Source organism: Carassius auratus, chromosome 3 (assembly GCF_003368295.1).
Source record: "Carassius auratus strain Wakin chromosome 3, ASM336829v1, whole genome shotgun sequence".
NCBI lineage: Eukaryota > Metazoa > Chordata > Actinopteri > Cypriniformes > Cyprinidae > Carassius > Carassius auratus.
In genome coordinates this window covers 11,325,977-11,347,120 of record NC_039245.1, presented here as the reverse complement: position 1 = coordinate 11,347,120, position 21,144 = coordinate 11,325,977, and the positions used below count along the sequence as shown (strand labels likewise).

General features: G+C 38.1%; 1 protein-coding gene across 2 annotated transcripts; it reads left to right on the top strand.

Moving 5' to 3' along the window:
• The first annotated feature begins 344 nt into the window (after positions 1 to 344).
• On the top strand, positions 345 to 20,107 carry LOC113048009 (serine/threonine-protein kinase TAO2-like). 2 transcript variants are annotated; one of them, XM_026209511.1, is made up of 20 exons: positions 345 to 831; positions 6,112 to 6,252; positions 6,340 to 6,411; positions 6,510 to 6,611; positions 6,687 to 6,732; positions 6,962 to 7,058; positions 7,205 to 7,318; positions 9,506 to 9,597; positions 9,974 to 10,067; positions 10,699 to 10,780; positions 12,797 to 12,964; positions 13,100 to 13,306; positions 13,389 to 13,517; positions 13,615 to 13,851; positions 14,442 to 14,570; positions 14,738 to 14,941; positions 15,032 to 15,271; positions 15,639 to 15,851; positions 16,357 to 16,539; positions 16,632 to 20,107. In XM_026209511.1, exons 2-20 carry the CDS (start codon positions 6,121 to 6,123, stop codon positions 17,493 to 17,495), a joined length of 3,405 nt encoding a protein of 1,134 aa, XP_026065296.1. In that variant the 5' UTR covers positions 345 to 831; positions 6,112 to 6,120; the 3' UTR covers positions 17,496 to 20,107. The 2 variants fall into 2 exon arrangements, with proteins under 2 accessions (XP_026065296.1, XP_026065288.1); XM_026209503.1 differs by having other exon boundaries at positions 15,639 to 15,860.
• The last annotated feature ends 1,037 nt before the right edge of the window (positions 20,108 to 21,144 follow it).

Below are 21,144 nucleotides of genomic sequence, written 5' to 3'. Positions count from 1 at the left end.
CAGTTTCGACTGGATATCTCACCTTTATGTCCTTTCAGATTCAGTTATATTATTGATTTATCTGCACTCTTTATAACACTCTCTTAAAAACATTTTTAATCGGCACAGAAATCTTTAAAAATTGTATGCTCAGTGAACAAGTTGGCATAACAGGACGTTAATGAAAACATCTCTTCTGTTTAATTCTTTTTATTTTTGCAATGTTATATTTTAAACTTTACAGTTGTGTAACGTATGTAGCAGTTGCTTTTATGTACAACGTATCGTCAAAAAAAAAAAAAAAATCTTTGCCCTCATAAAGATGTCAGATTCCCAACGCCACTCTTCACCGGAAACACACGGCACATAATTTTGACCATTCTTCCGGTTGGCTACTGTCCCACGTAGCCATTTTGCGTTTCCTGGACAAAAAAAGGGGTTTATGTAGAAAGACAGTCAGACACAGAATAAAATTAGTCTTTAGCTCAATCCGAGAATCAAAAGTGCGGATGTAACTGTGCAATATGCTAGGCGCGGCAGCGGGTGACCATTCCCAACACCAGCCGCGGCCCGTATTCAATGAGGATACCTTTGGCTAGCTGGCTAACGAACCGTTAACGAAAGAGTGAGATAAAGACTTCGTAGACACTAAAGTGCAGTACGACATCCATACTTATCAAATTATACTCTAAGTAAGCTAGAAGGCGGACGTTGGTAGAAATATGGACCATGTGTTGATTTGAAACATCGCAGTGGGTAAAACAACAACAACAAACGCCCCGGTTCTCTGCAGAGCAAGCCGGATAACTGTTTATTCACCGGGAATAAAGCTCAGGATCGCAGCACGCCACGGTAAGCCAGTCAGTTGTCTTTGAACCCTTGAGTTTATAACCTAATGGTGATTGTGAGGTGTTAATAACTGCATAAAATCAGGCTTTCCGTTGTTGACAGACGCTCAGCTTGAACCTGTCAAGAACTAGCCGGGCTTCTTCCATCATTACAGTATAACCATGAATTAGTACTAAAATACTAACAGTTCCATCTTAAGATGTCTCAAAACCTAGTCAGCTGCCAAACTAAAAGGCATGGAACACAGTATTTTGCCTGTAATGTCCCAACGTGCAGTTTGACAAGGTTTTGAGACAGCCTGTGTGTTTCTCCATTGTTTAGTTTCCCTTTTCCAGCAGAACACCGGAAACTATAGTATATAAAACTTTACACCTTTATATATATATATATATATATATATATATATATATATATATATATATATATAAACACTTGACAACTCATTCAGCCCTGTGGCCAACAAAAGTGCTCCACTGCACACCACAGGAAAGGCTTTAGTGGCGTGAAAGCTTCAGCTGCACAAACACATTACAGACTTAAGTGCACTCAGAGGGTAGAATGAAGAACATTACTTGCTCAAATTTAAGTACAATAATATCACATTAGACCGAGTGTAATCAATACTTGATATTTATTGTGTAATGTTAGTAGACTGTTAAAGACCTCATCAATAGTTTGTGAAGATGCTTCTCAGTCCTGGTTGCTGCACATTTTGGATGACAACCCCAGGTCTTGGAGCCTCTGTTGGTGAACTGAAGATATGACCCAGGTGGTGTTAACAGTTATTTCACCCAAAAATGAAAATGCTGTCATCAATTATTTACCCAATTCCAAGCCTATGAGAAGACATAATGAAGAGGTTTTTAATAAACCTGAAAGATTCTGTTCCTTCCATTGAGAGTGTGGAACCAAAACTTTGATGCTTCAAAAATTCATATAAGACAAAGTAAATGCAATCTATATGAATCAAAAATCATCTAAATAGACATATTTGGAAAAATTTATTTCACATGATCAGAAGTAATTGCATTTTGTCAGATAATTTAGTAAGATCTTTTAGATCTAAGTAAATCCAAACTTCGCGAGGCAGATAACGACATTCTGTGATCAAATACTGTCAACTTGTTAACAGACTCAGCGGGGTGCGGCACAATTCTCGCATCTGGGGTAGACATGGTTAGACAGTGTCTGCTCTATTTACAAATAATTCATATTTAAAAAAATATTTAATATATCATATAAATATAGTTTTTAAAATTACAAGATGGTCCCACCTTTCACTGCTCACATAACAACCCAGACTTTCCCTCCAGGGATGAGTGATGCCTAATACATTTGAAAGATAAAGGAATACATGTCATAAGAGATCTGATGGAGAATAAACAGCTTATGACCTTTGAACAATTCACTGCAAAATATGTTCTCAATAAGAACATCTTTTTGGTTTACCACCAAATACGCAGCTTCATAAAAAAAAAATCTCAGAGTCTATTCAAATGGTTTATGCGTATCCCCAGTTGAGGAACAATTAAATAAACTTACATTATCTTGATCTGCAAAATTTTCTGTTCTATTTTGATAAGGGCAAACAAAGACAACTCAGATAAAACCTGGGTGTTATGGGAAAAGGACTTTGGGGAAGAAATTCGGACAGCTGATTGGGAAGCCGTATAAGATGCCCTCCTGTCTTGCTGATAACTCCGCATGGGAAATGCAATTTAAAATTGTTCATCGCTTGCATGTGACTCCAGCCCAAAGACATAAAGCAAACCCAAAATTCTCCAACCTCTGCAATAAACGTAAAAGACTAGAAGGAACCCTCTTCCACTGTTTCTGGAGTTGTTCGACAATACAACAATTCTGGATGGGTGTCTTAAGGGAACTGGAAAGTATATTTCGCTGCCCATTACAATTAGGACCAAAGACATGTTTACTTGGTATGAACCAAGAACTCCTGTCCAGTTCTATGTACAGGAGGGGCCTATGTTCTTCAAATCCTACTCCACTGTGCCCGCAAATGCATACTCATTTGTTGGATAACAGACAAAGCCCCATCAATAGCACAGTGGATTTACACGGCCAAAGGCCTTATTCCATATGAAGCTTTTTCAACAGCATTAAAAGATAAACCTTTTACATTTTATCAAATATGGGACCCTTTCTTCAATTATCTTGGGGCGGGGGAGACACAACGGCTAGAGCTGGGAATACATAACCTGGCATGGAAAAACTGAATAATTGCCCAATGGTGATGTAATATAATGGTATGCTTATTCTATGTTGCATATATTATTATTATATATTTTTATTATTATTATTATTATTTATTTTATTATTATTATTTGTATTTAAAATGTTATTTATTTATTTTTGATTTTTGATTTTTTTTTTTATAATGTACTTTAATGTGTACTTTGAGAATTCAAATGTATAGCCAGCTGGGCATTAGCCCAGATGTGCCAACCGTGTTTCTGTCAATGTCAAAAGCTTGAATAAAAAAATACAAAAATTACAAGATGGAAATATAGACTAGAAAATATATTTATACTTGCTCTGCACTGTGGAGTTGCCTGTTTTGAGAAGAAACATTATTCGTGTTGAACAGGTTTTTTTTTTTTTCAATTTGGTGCATAAAATTGAGAAAGTGATATTGAATGGTGATGTGCTACGAAATTGTTGTGAAGCAAATTATTTGTAATATTAATTGAATAATAAAAGTAACCTAATAATAATAGCCAGAAAATAACAGGTATACATTAATTGGAAATACCAAATACAATGATTTTGACTATCTCTGGCTATAGTCCTTACATGCTGGACCTCTTTCAACACTTAACACTCAACACTCTTATCGCCTTATATATTTTTATTTTTTATTTTTTTACATGTAATATTGTCCAGTAACTTGTTTCCATTAAGCATTATTTCATTTATTTGTAAGGCTACATTGTTTGATTTATGTTGAAGTGTTTAATGCCTTTTAATGGTGAGACTTTTTTGGTAATCAGGCTTTCAAAAATTATGTATAAATGTGGATTTATATTTCTCGGCCAACATATCTGCTTTCATATTTAAAGAATTATCGGTTATCAGTATTGGCCAAAATTTTCATTTCTGGGCATCCCTAGAAAAAATCTGGGATTTTTTTGGGACATATCGCTTAGGCCTATGTTGAAGGATAGTCTATTTTTCTTCACAATATTTGGCAGTTCGAGCTGTACAAACAAACACCATTGGATGTGTTAACGTGAAGAAGATGAAAAAGAAGGAACGACAGTACGACTCCTCTGATTTTAAATCATCCAAGCAGGGCAGATTACTGCATCTTCATTATTAATGCGCAGCTCTGAGTCTCACTTCTAAGTGGGTCACAGACCCACAGTCTTTTATAGTGTGCGGCAGATGCCAGATTGTGGCAAATATGCCAAGCCAGAGAAGAAATCAGAAGAGTTCACAAGTTTAGAGTGGCATTTTGAATATTTGAATATTTCACACACAGTTCCATTTCCGAAAACCATTTACACCCCAACCAAACCCTTTTTTTTTTAGAAAAATGCCATTTGCTCACATTTTGGTGCTTTTATTATCCTGTTTCTTTTTTATTATTATTATTAAAAAAATCACATACACTACCATTCAAAAGATCTGAAAAATATTTTAAGAAGTTTCAATGCTCACCAGTGCTGCATTTAATTGATCAAAAATGCAATATAAACATTGTGAAATTTTATTTTATGCAGCTAGTAATTAATTCAGTACTTGATTAATTGGTTACTTGAGTAATCTGATAAAACTGCATATTTTATTTTCTACATTTTAGTAAAATCTGCCAAATGGTGTCCTTTAAACGTGTAAATTGATGGCTTGAAATAGCACTTTTTGCTAGTTGAGTCTTGTAAATGTGTCTTTTGTTATTTACTTGTTTTACCCTGCGTAACTAGATAAACTGCACCTGTAATTAAAGTGTGATTCTGTTCCTCATATTTTCAGTTTGTTGATTTGGTATGACAAAATTGTTGCTACTTGAGAATTTTTGCACCGAGATAAAAAGCCATTAGGTGACTCACGTGTTGGAACAGATGTTGTCTTAGAGGACAGTATGCACTTGATTTAAATCACTCACGTCACTAATGGTGCATTTTCACTCTGTGGTATGACTCCGTATGCTATGGCTTGAGTCGGCTTGCATTTCCACTGCAATTTAGGACCGCTTTAGATTGGGTGGGATTATTAACATGTCGTTATTGTTGCGTCTCTACTGCCACGACTCAAGAAAAACTTTTTCAATCGCGTCGCCCCATCAAGCTATTATTGGATCCAATCCTCTGCTATCAACAAGAGGAACATCTGTACTTCCACAACAGACAACGAAACATACATTTTTGGGTTGTTAACCCTTTCGAGAAGGTGCGCTCGTTCAAATCAGCTGCGTTCGATCCTTCGCTGACTGTGCTGCTTTAAATCTAGCTGTTCTGTTGTGTTTGTGTCGCAAGTTCAGTGGTGACGATTCTCTCTGGCCAATCCGTGATCAGAGTTTATACATTATGTTTTGGTAATGGTACGGTACTAAATGGTACGGTACCAAAAATAAGTACCAGATACTGTACCCTGTGGAAAACCGTGCTGTACCATGCATTGGAAAAGCACAATAAGGGTAATCGTCTTTTCCTTTTAATGGCAGTTGGCAAACCAACTTTAAGATGCATACCACCTCCTGCTGCACAACACTGGCATGACAGCTGATGTAAAATAAGGATCGGGCTGAGGAGAGACTATACTGATCAGTTAAAAAAATTCCTTGATCGGCCCCGATCCTAGGGACATCGCTACCTAATGCAGATTTAAAATTAACGTCTAAATTACAACATTTCTATTTGTTGTTGAAATATATAAATTTACACAGTGGCTGTCAAATCTTGTTTCATAACAAATGTATTTAAACATTAAATAAATAAGACACCACTAACAGGTAAAGTAAAATATAATGAGTATATAGTCTTATATTTAGCTAAATGCTTTTCTCTACAATTCATGTCTCTAGCGAACTAACAAGCTAACTTGCCTGAGGTATATGAAACGATACATGACATTTTGTTTACAAGCTGTTTTATTGACGTCTTTCTGCGGTCGAAGGTGTGAGATGTTAATTCAGGTTTGTTTCTCATTAAAACTAGTAGTAAAGAAGAAGAGATGATCGTGCTCACTCTCAAACTTTTTCAGTTCGGATAAGTGTACATCCATATTATTTTTCACATTCTCTCTCTCAATTTTTTTCCATCTCAGGAGCCAGTCATGCCTGCCAGTGTGCGTACTGGGAACCCGAAGGACTCCGAGGTGTCTGAACTCTTCTACAGAGATGATCCTGAGAAGCTCTTCTCTGATCTCCGGGAGATCGGTCATGGCAGCTTTGGAGCCGTGTACTTTGTAAGCAGGCTATGCCAATATTTGTATGCATTGGGCATTTTTGTACACGTATGCTTGAGGCTCTGCATGAACATATTTTTCTTTCAGGCTCATGATGTGCGTTCCAATGAGGTGGTGGCCATTAAGAAGATGTCATTCAGTGGCAAACAGTCCAATGAGGTCAGATCAAAATACAGTTTGACCCCCTCTAGTACTGAATCAGACTGTTTAAAAGAAAGAATCATGTTTTTACTACTGGTTGGTGTGTTTGTCCCCAGAAATGGCAGGACATCATAAAGGAGGTGAAGTTCTTGCAGAAGCTCAGACACCCCAATACCATCGAATACAAAGGGTGCTACCTCAGGGAGCACACGGCATGGGTAAGCGCATACACATATGTAGGTGAGCGATGTGTCTGTCTGACCTGTGCTAATGTTGTCTGTTTCTCCTGTTAGCTGGTAATGGAATACTGTCTGGGATCAGCCACTGATCTTTTAGAGGGTGAGTGGTTTGTTAACCTTTTCAAACGTCCTCCTCCCTTTTCAAATAAATCTCTTATGTTCTCCTTCCGCCGCCCTGTCTGTAATAAGAGATGTCCCTTTTTTTTTTTGCTGTCCTGTATTTGTACCCTCAACAGTTCATTTAGAAATATAAGGGTGTAAATATTGTAACCATCACTGTTCTGGATTGTATTTTCCCACAGTGAAATATTTCGCCTTTTTTCCTACAGTGCATAAAAAACCTCTGCAGGAGGTGGAAATAGCTGCTATTACCCACGGTGCACTTCAGGGCCTGGCCTACCTTCACTCTCATAACATGATACACAGGTGAGACCCTTCCTGCTTTTCTTTTGATTTCAGTTTTTATCTGTACATCTGTTCCCCTGGTTGAAGGTTCTCAGCCTGTTGTCAATAGATGTTTTTCAGTGCTGAAAGATGCATAGGTCTTTATTTCTTTCTTTTTCTTTTTCCAGAGATGTGAAGGCAGGTAATATTCTGCTAACTGAGCCCGGTCAGGTGAAGCTTGGAGATTTTGGCTCTGCCTCAATCATGTCTCCTGCCAACTCTTTTGTGGGTACACCATACTGGTAAGTTGTAAATGCAGTTTATTATTTGGTTAAAGGAGCTATGTTCTATGATTTGATTTTTACTTGAATTCATCTTCTAATTATAGCCAGGGTCTCTTCTACTAAATGAACACACAAGTAATTTTAGCATTATTTTCTGCACTGATATAACGAGACACTACAGTTTAAAAGTTCGGGGAAGGTAAGATCAATAATAAGTTAATACTCTCATTCAGAAGGGGCACAAATCCTTGGAAGTGAACACTTTTACATTGTTACAAAAAACATTATACTTCCAATAAATGCTGTTCTTGTAAACTTTCTATTCATCAGAGAATCCTGAAAAAAGGCATCGCAGTTTCTACAAAAATATTGAACAACGCAACCAATTTCAACTGTGATAATAGTAATGTAATGTTCATTATAATGTTTCTTGAGCACAAAATCAGCATATTAGAATGATTTCTGAAAAAGAAAAAAAGGATCATGCGATGCTGAAGACTGGAGTAATGTCTGCTGAAAATTCAGCTTTACTGTTACAGGAAATTGTATTTTTAAAACTTGGTGTCACCTTCAATTGTATTTTGAAATTGAAAACCGTTATTTTGACTAAAATTTGTACCAATATATATGTTATGTTAGTGTTTTTGCAGTAATCAAATTAATGTTGTCACGGTACCAAAATTTCAGTATTCAGTACCTATAGCAGTGAAAATCCATGGTTCTCTACCAATTTCAGTACCAAAGCAAAAAAAAAAAAGCTAATTAAAAAAAAAAAACTTTATCACTTAAAATAAAACCAATGCCATTCTTTTTACTTATTTACAATTGTGTTTAAAGTTTTTCTACAAGTAATATAATTATGAAACAAATGTCACCCAAATTTAATTTGTCTTTTAATTAATAAAATTTAAACATTTAGTTTTTTGTTTTTAAAATTAAAACATGGAAGAAATATTGTGTGATTTATTTCTTTAAAGAGTTTTATTAATTTTTTCAACTGTAGTAGCAGTATCACATACATTATACTAAATAATAGTAATATTTCTAGCACAATGCCTTTATGTAAAAATTGACTTTTATTTTGACGGGTTTCCGTGAATACCTTTTAAACTAACACTGGTTTTACTCAAATGAAACAGTAAAATGCTTGTGAAGTGACTCCGAACAGTTCTAGTGATGTTGTTTATGTATTTATGTCCTCATTGAGACGACAGATGCTGAAATTACTGCAAGCGTCACGTGCTTCAGTCCATGTATTAAACAAACCCACACGTCTTCATTCATACAGATATGCACAGAACATGCAGGATTCATATTTCGACAACCTTTCGCAGCTTAACATTTACATATACTGGTCCATATGGAGATTTGATTAATTTATGCTAACTTTGACATTCCGTGACTGTCCATGTTTCATTTTCAGGACTGGAAATTGAGATTCCGTCCGCGTTTTCTGCTTTGCGGAAATCATAGCGCTGTATGCGTCAAGAACCGGGTACACTGTACCACCGGTACTTAAAGAAACCTGGTACCGTGACATTTTACTTTTTTTTTTTTTTGTACCGACTTGGTACCGAAGTACCGGGTCTTTTTACAACACTAAATCAAATAAATGCAACCTGGTTAAGGAAAAGAGACTTGTTTCAAAAACATTAAAATTTCTCATGAACCCCAAACTTTTGAACAGTAGTTAATATTGTAATAAAGGGTCATATTTACCTAATACAAAGACACTTTTAATGCTCCACACAGAGACTTCCATTAAATTTTGAGTAACAACACGCACGTTTTAGAATCAGAATTTTTAACTGAATCACTGAACTAATATTTAAACTACGTTTGAACTAGTTTGCGTTGATGAACTGAATACACTATTTTTGCTTCTAATATTGAAATCTAATATTGTTTTTACTTTCTCATATTTGCAAGTCATGACAAGGATTGCAAAACAAGTCTAAGCTTTAGAAAACGTAATGAAAAACTAAATAGAAATTATTGCAGCAGTCACAATGCTGCCCATAGAAAATATATGTTTTAAATTGCCAATTTTAGACCCAGTCTTTTGTCTATTATTGGTCTGGGTAAACTATGAAGAGCCTGAATTGTGAATATTAATGTGTGTCTGTGCAGTACATTGTGCTTTTATTTATTTTAAAAATGCAAAGAAAGTCTTGTTTATCATGATCCGTCCCTTCTCTTGTTTAGGATGGCCCCAGAAGTGATTCTAGCCATGGATGAGGGGCAGTATGATGGGAAGGTGGACGTCTGGTCTCTTGGCATCACCTGCATTGAACTAGGTTTGTGATAGTTTAAAAGCGATCCATGACGTCCCACCTCCCACTGACCCCTGAAACTTCAGGTCATGTCAGCTATTAAGGGAGTTTATTTAGGCCAGTGTGTTTCGCTGCTTGCGAGACTGTGTTGTGTCTATGTCTTTTGCTATGGAAAGGGATTTGGGTTTTAGTGTCTAAGCTGCTTTGGGTAGTAAGCTAACTTCCACTCTTTCCGTTACTTTCAACCTCCCATCGTTTTCATTTATTTATTCATACCTCTTAGTCTTTCGGTTTCATTGCAGCACTAATTCTGGTCTCTCATCCTTTTCTTCTGACTTTTGACTGATTTTTCTGTGTGTTTGCACTGGTTTCATATTTCTGTTTGTCTTTCTCTCTCTAGCTGAAAAGAAGCCACCCTTGTTCAATATGAATGCTATGAGTGCCTTATACCACATTGCGCAAAACGAAAGCCCTGTCCTGGCGTCATACCACTGGTGAGAACTTTGGTCTAGATTTTTCCTGTCATCTCATTTTCTTATCTTAACCTTTTGTTTTTGTCTTTTTCTCCTACATTTGCAATCAGTTTATTCGTTTTTCAGATTTAGCAATTTGTGGGTGAACTTCTATTTTATTAGCTGCTAAAAAATAATTTTATGCTAGAATTTGCTAATTTGTATAAGCAAATTCTTGCTTAATACTTTGAATATTTTATTGTAATAAAATAATCAATCATCCATTATCAATGAACTGGGTACCTGTAATGAGGGGCAATGTGCTCTTAATTGTGGAAAAATACAATGTCTTTTGTAAAGATAAAATTCCAGTTTGGGTTTGGTGCAGTAAAGATTAGAGTTGAGTTTTCTTTATTCTAGCTTCTCTCTCTCTCTCTCTCTCTCTCTCTCACCCCCCCCCCCCCCCTCAATTAAATAGAAGTTGCTGGGTTGAAGCCTTCCACAACAAATTTTTTAAATGGCTGGGCTGTCAGTGTCCATTTGTCTATTGAAAACAGATTTATATATATTTGCAGTGTCATGTTTTTCTATGTATCATGTATTTTTGGTGTTTTATGTATTGTGCCTTTGTGTGTTTTAACTTTTCCTTTGTCACTCCCTCTCTTTAATGCAGGTCAGACTACTTCCGTAACTTTGTGGACTCTTGTCTTCAAAAGATCCCTCAGGACAGGCCTACCTCAGATGTGCTGCTCAATGTGAGACTTAAACACACACACACACACACACACACACACTGTATTCATTCTTTCATTCACATATGTTCTCTCCTCCTCTGACTTTTGATCTAGATAGGCCTTTCATCATTACCTAATCGCCTTGAAGTGATTAGTTTTAAACAATCGTAATTATTATACACTTTATATTCCAGTACAATATAGAAATGTCATGAGATACGTATTTTTCACAACATTTGTGGCACCTTACACAAACTAGGGATGCTCTGATCTGTATTTTTCACCTCTGATTCCGATTTTCTGATCTACTAAATACAGACTACTTCATTATAAAGAAAAATAAACAATACAATTATGTTGGTAGTAGTAAGTTAATTCTCATGGGAGGCAATTGTAACAATAAAATCTGCTATTTTATTAGGTACAATACAAAGCAGTTAATTCAAAAATAAAACTAAATCAGCTAAGCTATGAATTATTGAGCTATAATCAAACTCTAAACAGCAGTATTGGAGATGCTGTATTGTTCCTCAATAGGGTATCAGGTGTCCTTTATGCTTAATGCAGGCAGCATCTTCAGTATTGCTATTCAGAAATGTAATTAAATGAAAAATAACACTGCTTAGTGTTCACTGTATAAATAATATATGGATTAAGCTTTGTTAAAGTTGTTTTGTTGTTTGATTACCATTGACACAGACAGTAGCAGGTATTTATATGCTACCGTCCCTTTAAGACCTTGTACAAAGATCACTGATGATGATACACATCTGATTTCATTCTGTTTATGTTCACTTCACTTAAGACATAACCAACTGTGTTAACACAAATACTTGCCGAAATGGAAATTAAGATAATTTTGGTCATGTACACACTGCAAGTATCAGGAATGACAGTCACATGTAAATGCGCAAGGAGGCACCGAAAGTGAAATGATTTCAGTGTCCGCGCTTTTTGAAACATGTCTCTCTGTGTGCGTGTTTTGAGTGCGTGTGTGCACAGATAACAGCGTGCAAGAACCAATTTAGTTATTTTTTGCTTCTTACACTTGAATGGTAAGACTTAGAAACACGTGCAAATGATGAACGTTCACTCTATGCTGGTTAAACTGTGCAACTAACTTGTGTGTCACATGCGTGCTGAGCCGTGAGGCCTGGGACACATGGATCACTGACTTTTTTACACTGCACCCCTGCTCTCACCAGATGGCACCCCAGTTGAGAAACACTGGGTTGATCTGTCAAAAAGCTTTTATTAACAATTCATCAACTATATTTTAAGACATTATGACCTAAATTTGGAGTCATTTGAAAAAGTAAACACAACTGTATCATTCAGAGGACTGAGGTCAAAGATATTTACTGTTTTTGAAAGGAGCTTTTATGATAATCAAGGCTGCATTTACACAATGTTGTGAAAAATAGTTACAATTTAAAGTAACCGTTTTCAGACTTCTTTTCTGCAGCAGTTACAACCAGTATTCATTGCCACATGGTCCTTCAAAAGTCATTGTAATATGCTGATTTAGTGCTCAATTAATATTTCTTCTTATTGTTATTGTTATTAATGTTGAATGTTTGATGAAAAAAAAACAGCATTTATTTGAAAGAAATATTTTGTAACATTGTAAATGCTGCAGTTCAGGAAGATTGAGTCTGAGCAGCAGCATTTATAAGAAATAGAAATCTTTTGTATCGTTATACATTTGTTTTACGACCATATGGTTCTATAGTCTGCCAATGATTTGTATGATGCAAGAAACCGAACAATTTCAATCACAAGAACAATAGTAAATATAAGAAACAAAGAAAAAATTGCCTTTACACTTCCAGTGGCTGGTGGCTAATAGCTCATACCGGATATATTAGGCTTATACTGCAGGTGACAAAATTGACAATTAAGTTAATAATAGCTATTATTAGTATGACATATAACTGTGACTGTAGCTCATACATCTTTATACACACACGCGCTGAGATTGTGTAATGAAGTTCATCTATACAGCTCTGTGGTTCACACCATGTATTCCCTTCACAGCATCATTTCCTTTCCCGAGAGCGCCCCCATTCTGTAGTGATGGATCTGATCACCCGCACCAAAGACGCTGTGCGAGAGCTGGACAACTTGCAGTACAGGAAGATGAAGAAGATCCTGTTTCAGGAAACTCACAATGGTCCCACACAGGAAGGAGGAGAGGACGAAGAGGTACATCCAGAGGCTTGTCAAACTTGGATCGCTCTGTCTAGTTCAGGCCAGAGTCTGCTATTTTGTTATTATTCTGTACTACAGAAATCGGGAAAGATCATGACATCTTGTTTGTGTGTGTGTGCGTGCATGTAGGAAGCAGAGCAGTATCTCTTGCAGACGGGCACCATGAATAGTATGGAGAGCTCTCAGTCTGTTCCCTCCATGTCCATCAGTGCCAGCTCCCAGAGTTCCTCTGTCAACAGCCTGGCCGATGGCTCCGATGACAGTGCGGAGATAGCCATGATGCAGGAGGGAGAACAGACGGTCACATCTAACAGCTCCATCATTCACCGCCCCACTGTACGTTATCAAGGCCGGACAGCACACAGTCTTCTCAAACGGTCTTTTCCTTGACTAATTGTTTTGTCCATCCATTTGCCAGCCACGTGATAATATTTATGACGACCCTTATCAGCCGGAGATGGAGTCTCCACAGCAGGCATCCTCGGCCGCTCGGAGGAGGGTGCACAGAAACAGAGACCATTTCGCCACCATCCGCACGGCCTCTCTTGTAAATCCCCTGACTGACCTGCAGCTCAGAGTCCATATGTTTTCTTTATATCGGAAGACAAACAACTTTCTTTTTATTTTCTCTCTTTTTATTTTAGGTGACCCGTCAGATTCAGGAGCACGAACAGGGCTCAGCTCTGAGGGAGCAGATGTCCGGATACAAGCGCATGAGGAGGCAGCACCAAAAACAACTGCTGGGTCTGGAGAACAAACTCAAGACTGAGATGGATGAACATCAGCTCAGACTGGACAAAGAGCTGGAGACCCAGAGAAACAACTTTAGCAGCGAGGCAGACAAGTTGAGTAAGAAACATCAGGCCATCCTGGAAAAAGAGGTGAGGAGGGGAAAAAAAGATACTAAATGTTTCTCGTCATGTGCAAGAATTGACGTATCATATGCTCTCCAAGGCTGCATTTATTTGATAAAAAATACAGTAAAAACAAATGTACAAATTTTTTTTTGCAATTTAAAATAAATATATATATATATATATATATATATATATATATATATATATATATATATATATATATATATATATATATATATATATATATAATTTTATTATTATTCTTTTTTATTATTCTTTTTTATTTATTTGTTTATTTTTTATTCTTCCTTTGTTGGAAAAGCTAAGTTTGCTGCCGTTATTACATTTGATCCCTCAAAAATCATTCTAATATACTGATTTGGTGTTCAAAGGACATTTCTTATTTTTGTGGACATTGATGCAATGCTTTTTCATTATTCTTTGATGAATCGAAAGTTCAAAAGAACAGCATTAATTTGAAATTCAATTCTTTTTGTAATATGTTTTACTATCACTTTTCATGCATCCTTGTACACCACACATTTGAATGGTAGTGTTTGTGTGTATATATGTATTCTTTATAAATGTATATATTTATCTGTTGTGTTATTCAGATTAAAGCTGCGCAGGCAGAAGAGAAAAAATTTCAACAGCACATATTGAACCAGCAGAAGAAAGAACTCAACAGTCTGCTGGATTCCCAGAAACGCCAGTACAGGCAACGCAAGGAGCAGCTCAAGGAGGTACACTGTCGGAAGAGTCAGCTGTCCTTATGGCTTCATGACTATGAATTCGGAAATAATAAAATAGTCAGACTGTTCATGTCTTTTGACTTGCACCATATTCATCAATCTCATTTCTTATCCTTAACTTGCTGTTCTCACCTTGAAATTCTTCCCCACGGCTACAGGAGCTGAGTGAGAACCAGTCCACGCCGAAGCGAGAGAAGCAGGAATGGTTGGTAAGGCAGAAAGAGTGTCTGCAGCAGATCCAGGCTGAGGAAGAAGCTTCATTATTACGGCGACAGAGGCAGTATTATGAGCTGCAGTGCCGGCAGTATAAGAGGAAGATGCTGCTTGCAAGACACAATCTGGAGCAGGACCTGCTCAGAGAGGTTAGACGGAGACATTTATGAAAGCTTTTTACCTTTCTACCTCACTGTTTGTCTTTTAATCTCTTGCTATGTCTTTATTTGTCCCTGTAGGACTTGAATAAACGTCAGACACAGAAGGATCTGGAGTGCGCCATGTTGTTGAGACATCACGAGTCCACTCAAGAGCTGGAGTTTAGGCAGCTGGGGCTGGTCCAGCGCACTCGGGCCGACCTGATCCGAACACAGCACCAGAGCGAGCTGGCCAACCAGATGGAGTATAATAAGCGGCGTGAGCAGGAACTCCATCAGAAACACAATGTGGAGGTCCGCCAGCAACCCAAGAGCTTAAAGGTGAGGGAATTTTTTTGTGTTTGGTAAAATGCTTTAAAAATGATTCGGCCATAATTTTTGTCCAATTTTAATTCTACCTTCATTTGAATGCATTCCTATGTATCCTGTTAGTTACTGAAATTCAGATTGAATTGGATTTTGAAAGGCATTCAGAATTCAGGTTTTAGTGCCACACATGTTGTTTAAGTAAAGACTCATGTTTGGCAGTTGCAAGAGTGAGATGGCACAGTTAAACCCAACCGTCTAAGATGAAACCTACATGTAATCAAACATTCCAATGATGTTAATGCACACCAGATGATTAGGGGACATTTGTTTGGTTGAATGTGACGTTCTCAAGTATGTTTCTTGCACTTTGATCTTTCAGACGAAAGAGCTCCAGATCAAACGTCAGTTCCAAGACACCTGTAAGATTCAGACACGGCAGTACAAAGCCTTGCGGAACCACCTGCTGGAAACCACGCCCAAATCAGAACATAAAATTGTACTGAAGCGACTCAAAGAGGAGCAGACGCGTAAACTGGCCATCTTGGCCGAGCAGTACGACCATTCCATCAAAGACATGCTGTCCACACAGGCTGTGAGTAAGGCAAGGAGAAGACCATTTTTAATGCTTTGTTTCGCTTCAAGTGGTGCACAATCACAGGGTGATATGAAGTAACAAGAATAATGCATGTATGCAAACACATACTTGGGTTAATGTCACAGGAATCATTTTTTTCTCCCTTACTATAAATACTTATTTTTTTTTATGCATAATATAAAGGTAGTTATTAAGTGCTTTTAATAATGCATCTTTTCCATATAATAAATTTTTTGCATCACAATAATGTGTAGAGGGGGAAAAAAAAGGACCTGAAATATGCTTGCTTCTGTTTTAACAGAATACAAAATAAAGTTTCTCTTTCTTTTGATTTTGAGGTGAAATATGAAGGGAAATTTTCTTGACAGGTTGCATGAGGTTTTCCACTTAATCCACCGTTCCTTTAACCATCACACTGGACCTTTATTGGCGGCTATTGACCTTTAATCTCTTTATTGGCGGCTTCTCTACTGATGTCCTGCCTCTCTTGTTTACCCAACAGTTGCGATTGGATGAGACTCAGGAGGACGAGTACCGAGCGCTGCGCATGCAGCTGCAGCAGGAATTGGAGCTGCTGAACGCCTATCAGAGCAAAATAAAGATGCACACAGACACGCAGCACGAGAGAGAGGTCAAAGACCTGGAGCAGAGGGTGTCTATACGGAGAGCTCTACTTGAGCAGAGGGTGAGCGAGAGAAATGGATTGAATATTCCTGAATGAATAGATTGTGATGGCTCTGTTCCAAAACAGTCGGTCACCGTTTTGCCTCTTTTCAGATCGAGGAGGAGATGTTGTCTCTGCAGAATGAGCGCTCTGAGCGAATCCGGGCTCTGCTCGAGTACCAAGCTCGAGAAATTGAGTCCTTTGACTCCGAAAGCATGCGCCTGGGCTTTAGTAACATGGCTTTGAGCGGCATCCCTGCCGAGGCTTACAATCAGGGTTACCCCAACCCTCCCTCATCTGGACCTGGGGGCTGGCCGTCCCGTCCTGTGCCCCGCTCAGGCAGCCAGTGGAGCCACGGAGTCCAACACTCAGCGGCGCCGCCCTCCTGGCGTAGTCAAAACAGTACAGCCGGGTTCAGCCAGGGGGAGCAAATCTCCAGCCGAGAGAGGGATTTAGATGGTATGGGTGCCCGTGGCTTTCCAAGCTCTCGCACCTCCGCCTCGTCAGCATCGTCCTCGTCCTCGCATCATCACCTCCGCTACATCCCGCAGCAGTTCCACCACCAGAGCACCCCACACCTGTACAGCCGAGAGAGAGAGTGGGGAGGTGGCAGTGGAGGAGGAGCTCACCCCTCATCTTCATCCTCCTCTCATGGCCACTCGCATCACGTTTCTACCCATGCCTCTTCCCAGTCCCTTGGTCTCCTCCCTCCACCACCACCTCCTCCGCCCATCTCACTTTCCTCATGTTCTCCTCCATCCTCCTCCTCCTCTTCTTCCTCTCAGAGTGGCTATGGAGGAAGGGGCGAGAGTTTGGCTGTGAGGGGCCCCAGCCTGATGGCTCTGAGAAACAGTCCAGGGCCTCTTCGGAGAACAGCCTCGGGTGGAGGTGCCGGCGGGTCGGCAGATGGAGGTTTAAGCCGAAGCACATCAGTAACATCGCACATTTCCAACGGATCCCACCTCTCCTACTCGTAGAGGCTCATACAGGAAGCTCAGATGGTACAGTTGAACGTTTTGGGGAGAAAAGGCCTTCACATAGCTCATTTAGGAGTCAAACTGGGAGAAACAGTATTTAGATGGGTACTTACAAGAAGATAGATCTCAGGGTTTTGGGATTCAGGAGGGCTCAGGGTTTAGATCAGGAACAGGAAAGACAAGAGATGTACTGTAACAGGAGCAGAAAGCTATGCTGTTGAGTGAGTGGGAGGGAAGAGATGGAAATAACACAAGTGGTGCCAAAACTGCAGATCGGGCTCTTCCTCAGCCGGTTCATTTTGCTTTAGTTTTATTTTTAAACTGTCAGACAGAACCAATGAATTCTGCTCTTTCATGTCCAGGTATTTGCTTGCACATCTAAAGGTTTAAGATAATATTTTATGCTTAATCCTGGACCATATTAAGCTGAATTTATTTAGTGCAATTCAATTAAAGACTGGTTTTATTTTTAAAGGAATAGTTTGCCAAAAAACTGTCATTTATCTCATGGTCACGTTGTTACGAGCCCTACATACGGTTGTTTTTTTTTTTTCATAGAACACTCAGTTAATATTGACTGAAGAGTGTAACTTGAGTTTGAGCCAGAGGATGATGAGTCCTACTAATGTCAGTTTTACTGCTAACGGAGGCGAAGCGAGTGAGTCGGATGCAATAGAAGGTGCTGTAGCATGTTTCAGGGAGATGAGGCATAAACTGAGGAACTGAAAGGGTGTTTTAAACTGATTTTTGTGTAATTATATAGATAGCACTCAAACAACGCTAAAATAACGTCTATCAGTGATGGTTTTTAAACTGTACATTTGTATTTGAGTCGAGGCCAGGAGGCAGTTTTTTATTTTAAGTTGATTTTTGTATTCTGTATTTGGTTTATAACAATGTCACGTGTCATACTGCCATCTAGAGGCTCAGCTGACCTAAAGCAGCTCCGCCCACTGTCCTTATAAGGGCAAGCTGCCATTTAAGTTGCATTTGGTTTTAACTGGGCTGTAATTGAGTGTCTGTTTTTAGCGTAAGATGAAAAAATTACTTTTAAAAAGAGATTGAACCTGGCTGGGTGAGCAAGCCATTTCCTTGACTGTGTAAATATTATGTACATGTCCAAAAGAGAGTTGGGTTACAAGCTTCTGTGCACGAGACGGATGTACAGAGATCATTTGTATACAACAATTACACAACAGACGTTTATATATGACTTTGAATATATATGTGTATATTACATCACCTGTCAAAGCTTTTAAAGGGAAAGTCCTAAGATTGTTTCCTGTTCAACACTTTTGATCTATATTGTACTTATACAATGTGTATATACAAGCACTAACTCTTATATAGGGTAATAGTAATTTTGCTATGTGAATTGGAAAGTGAGACGGAGAAAAAAGATACTGTCATTGTTAATACACCTACTACTGCCGCTGTTATATTTGTGTTGTACACTAATTTTTCTTTTTACAATCTGTTTTTTTTTTAAGACTTTGTTGTTGTCGTTTTTTAAACAATGCTTACCACTAGGTGGGAAATGTTGGCAGTGTCACAGTAGGAATTTTAAAGCTCCAAGTTTTAGATAAAACAAAACAAATAACAAAAAAGGACTACCTATCCCAGCATTCCTTGTTCAATCTCAGGGTAGGAGTCTGTTGTGCAGTGCGTTGTCAGGGGAGTAGTATTTTAGAGGCAGTATTAAACTTGTACAGAACATTTTAAGAGATTTTAGCTGTATAGAACATTTCTAGAAGACTTTAAAGTGTCAGACACCCCCGTTCGATCCACTTGTTTTTCCTTCCATTTCGTTTTCTGGAATGATTTACTTTTATTTTTACATTTTTTATGCACAAAATGGACAAAAGGCATCACAAGCTGTTTACTTTAAAAACAAAGATCTCCAGGGTCCCCATAAGAACGCGGTGAAAGACGAAGCTCGATTTTGCCAGTAATGTAATATTTTTCCTTTGGGAAAACCGAAATCTTTTGCGCTCCCACACTGCCAGCTCTCTTTAGACACCAGCGTTCACTCGGATTCTCCCTTCGCTCTCCTGAACCGAGGAGACATGCAGTACCTCACTTCCCTGTGCCTGGCCGATCACTTCTTACTCCAGTGTTTTCAGTGTTCACTTCCTTCTCAAACACATTTTCCACACATCACCGCATTCCCTTATGTCCTTACTTTACTTGGTTGCTAATTTCTGTGGAAAGAAAATGAGAGAGAGAAAAATCCTCCGCTCATCTTAGCTCTGGGCTACCATGTAATGTGTTTACAGCAACACATGCTGGATTCTTATTGGTGGATCCTATTGAGGGGGTGGAATAGGAAACATAAGGTATATGTATGAAATTGCTGCCATCATCCTGCAGTGTTTAAAGAATTGGAGCTAAAATGGTGGAGCTGCAGTTGCCTGGAAGTGTGCGTGTAGCCTGTGGTGAAATGTATTGCAAATTTGTGATTAAAATGGTGATGGAGAGCATGGTTGTTCAGGGAGCTCGGAGAAATAGGCCAAATTGCATTCAGGTGAAATGAACTCAACACATGGGCTATAGAACTTGTACAGAAAATGATTTATAAGTCATTAAAAAGGATTCAAACAAATTGACCTTTCACGGTGTGATCTGTCTGCGTTATTGCACAATTGTCTTCAGCACCTCTAGCCAGTTTTCTGAACGATGAGTGTGCATCTTCCACGCACCGTCACCTCAGTGATGCTGAAGCTAGAGAAAAGAAAGTTTCCATAGAGACCGAGGCAGTACTAAATGGGAATTTCTGATCGCTCACAAAAATCACATGTTGGTTCTGGTGTAAGGCTATTTTTAAGTCACAAAATCATTCCATTTATTTAGGGGATATTTTGCGGTTCAGTTCTGTACATTTGTTTCTATTCCACAGTGTTCTTGTTTTAAGGGCATTGCAATTACATTTTCATCTAAAGATAGCTAAACAACAGATAAAAACAATAAGATAATTGTCAGGTTGGCAGGTAAGCCACATGTTGACATTCCAACCTGACAATTATCTTATTGTATTTATCTGTTGTTTAGCTATCTTTAGATGAAAAGACTGGTGAAGTTCCTAGAATGCTCTTTTTAGTTTCTGTTCCTTTTATGTAATATTGTAACCATAAGCTAAAGTTGTTACAACTGTACAAGGAGGTTTTTGTGATTAACCTAACTTATCTTAATATACTAATTTACACAATGCTCTGTAATGGTTAAGGTTTTTATTTTATGACTAGCTTTTTTCTATAGTAGCCTATAACTTGACACATTTTACGGTAGTTAAACATAAAATATTTTCTAGTGGTTTAATGTGTAATTTTCCATAATCAAAGAGAATTTATTGCAATTAATTAAACTGACATTGCATATGAATCGTGTTTTTATTATTATTCTTAGAAAATATAATAATATATAATATCTTCTAAAATATAATGGGATAATAAACATTTTATCAAAGTAAACCATTTATTATAAAAATAAATGCACCTTATTCAGATTTATTTAGTGCTAATGGCCTACAGACATGTCAAGGAATTTGGCTACAGTTGACGTATTCGTTTTGTATTTCATTTGGAAACCAAGATCCTAGAGTCTGGAGAAAGGGGGGAGAAGCTCATAGCTCAAGTCGCTTGAAGTCCAGTGT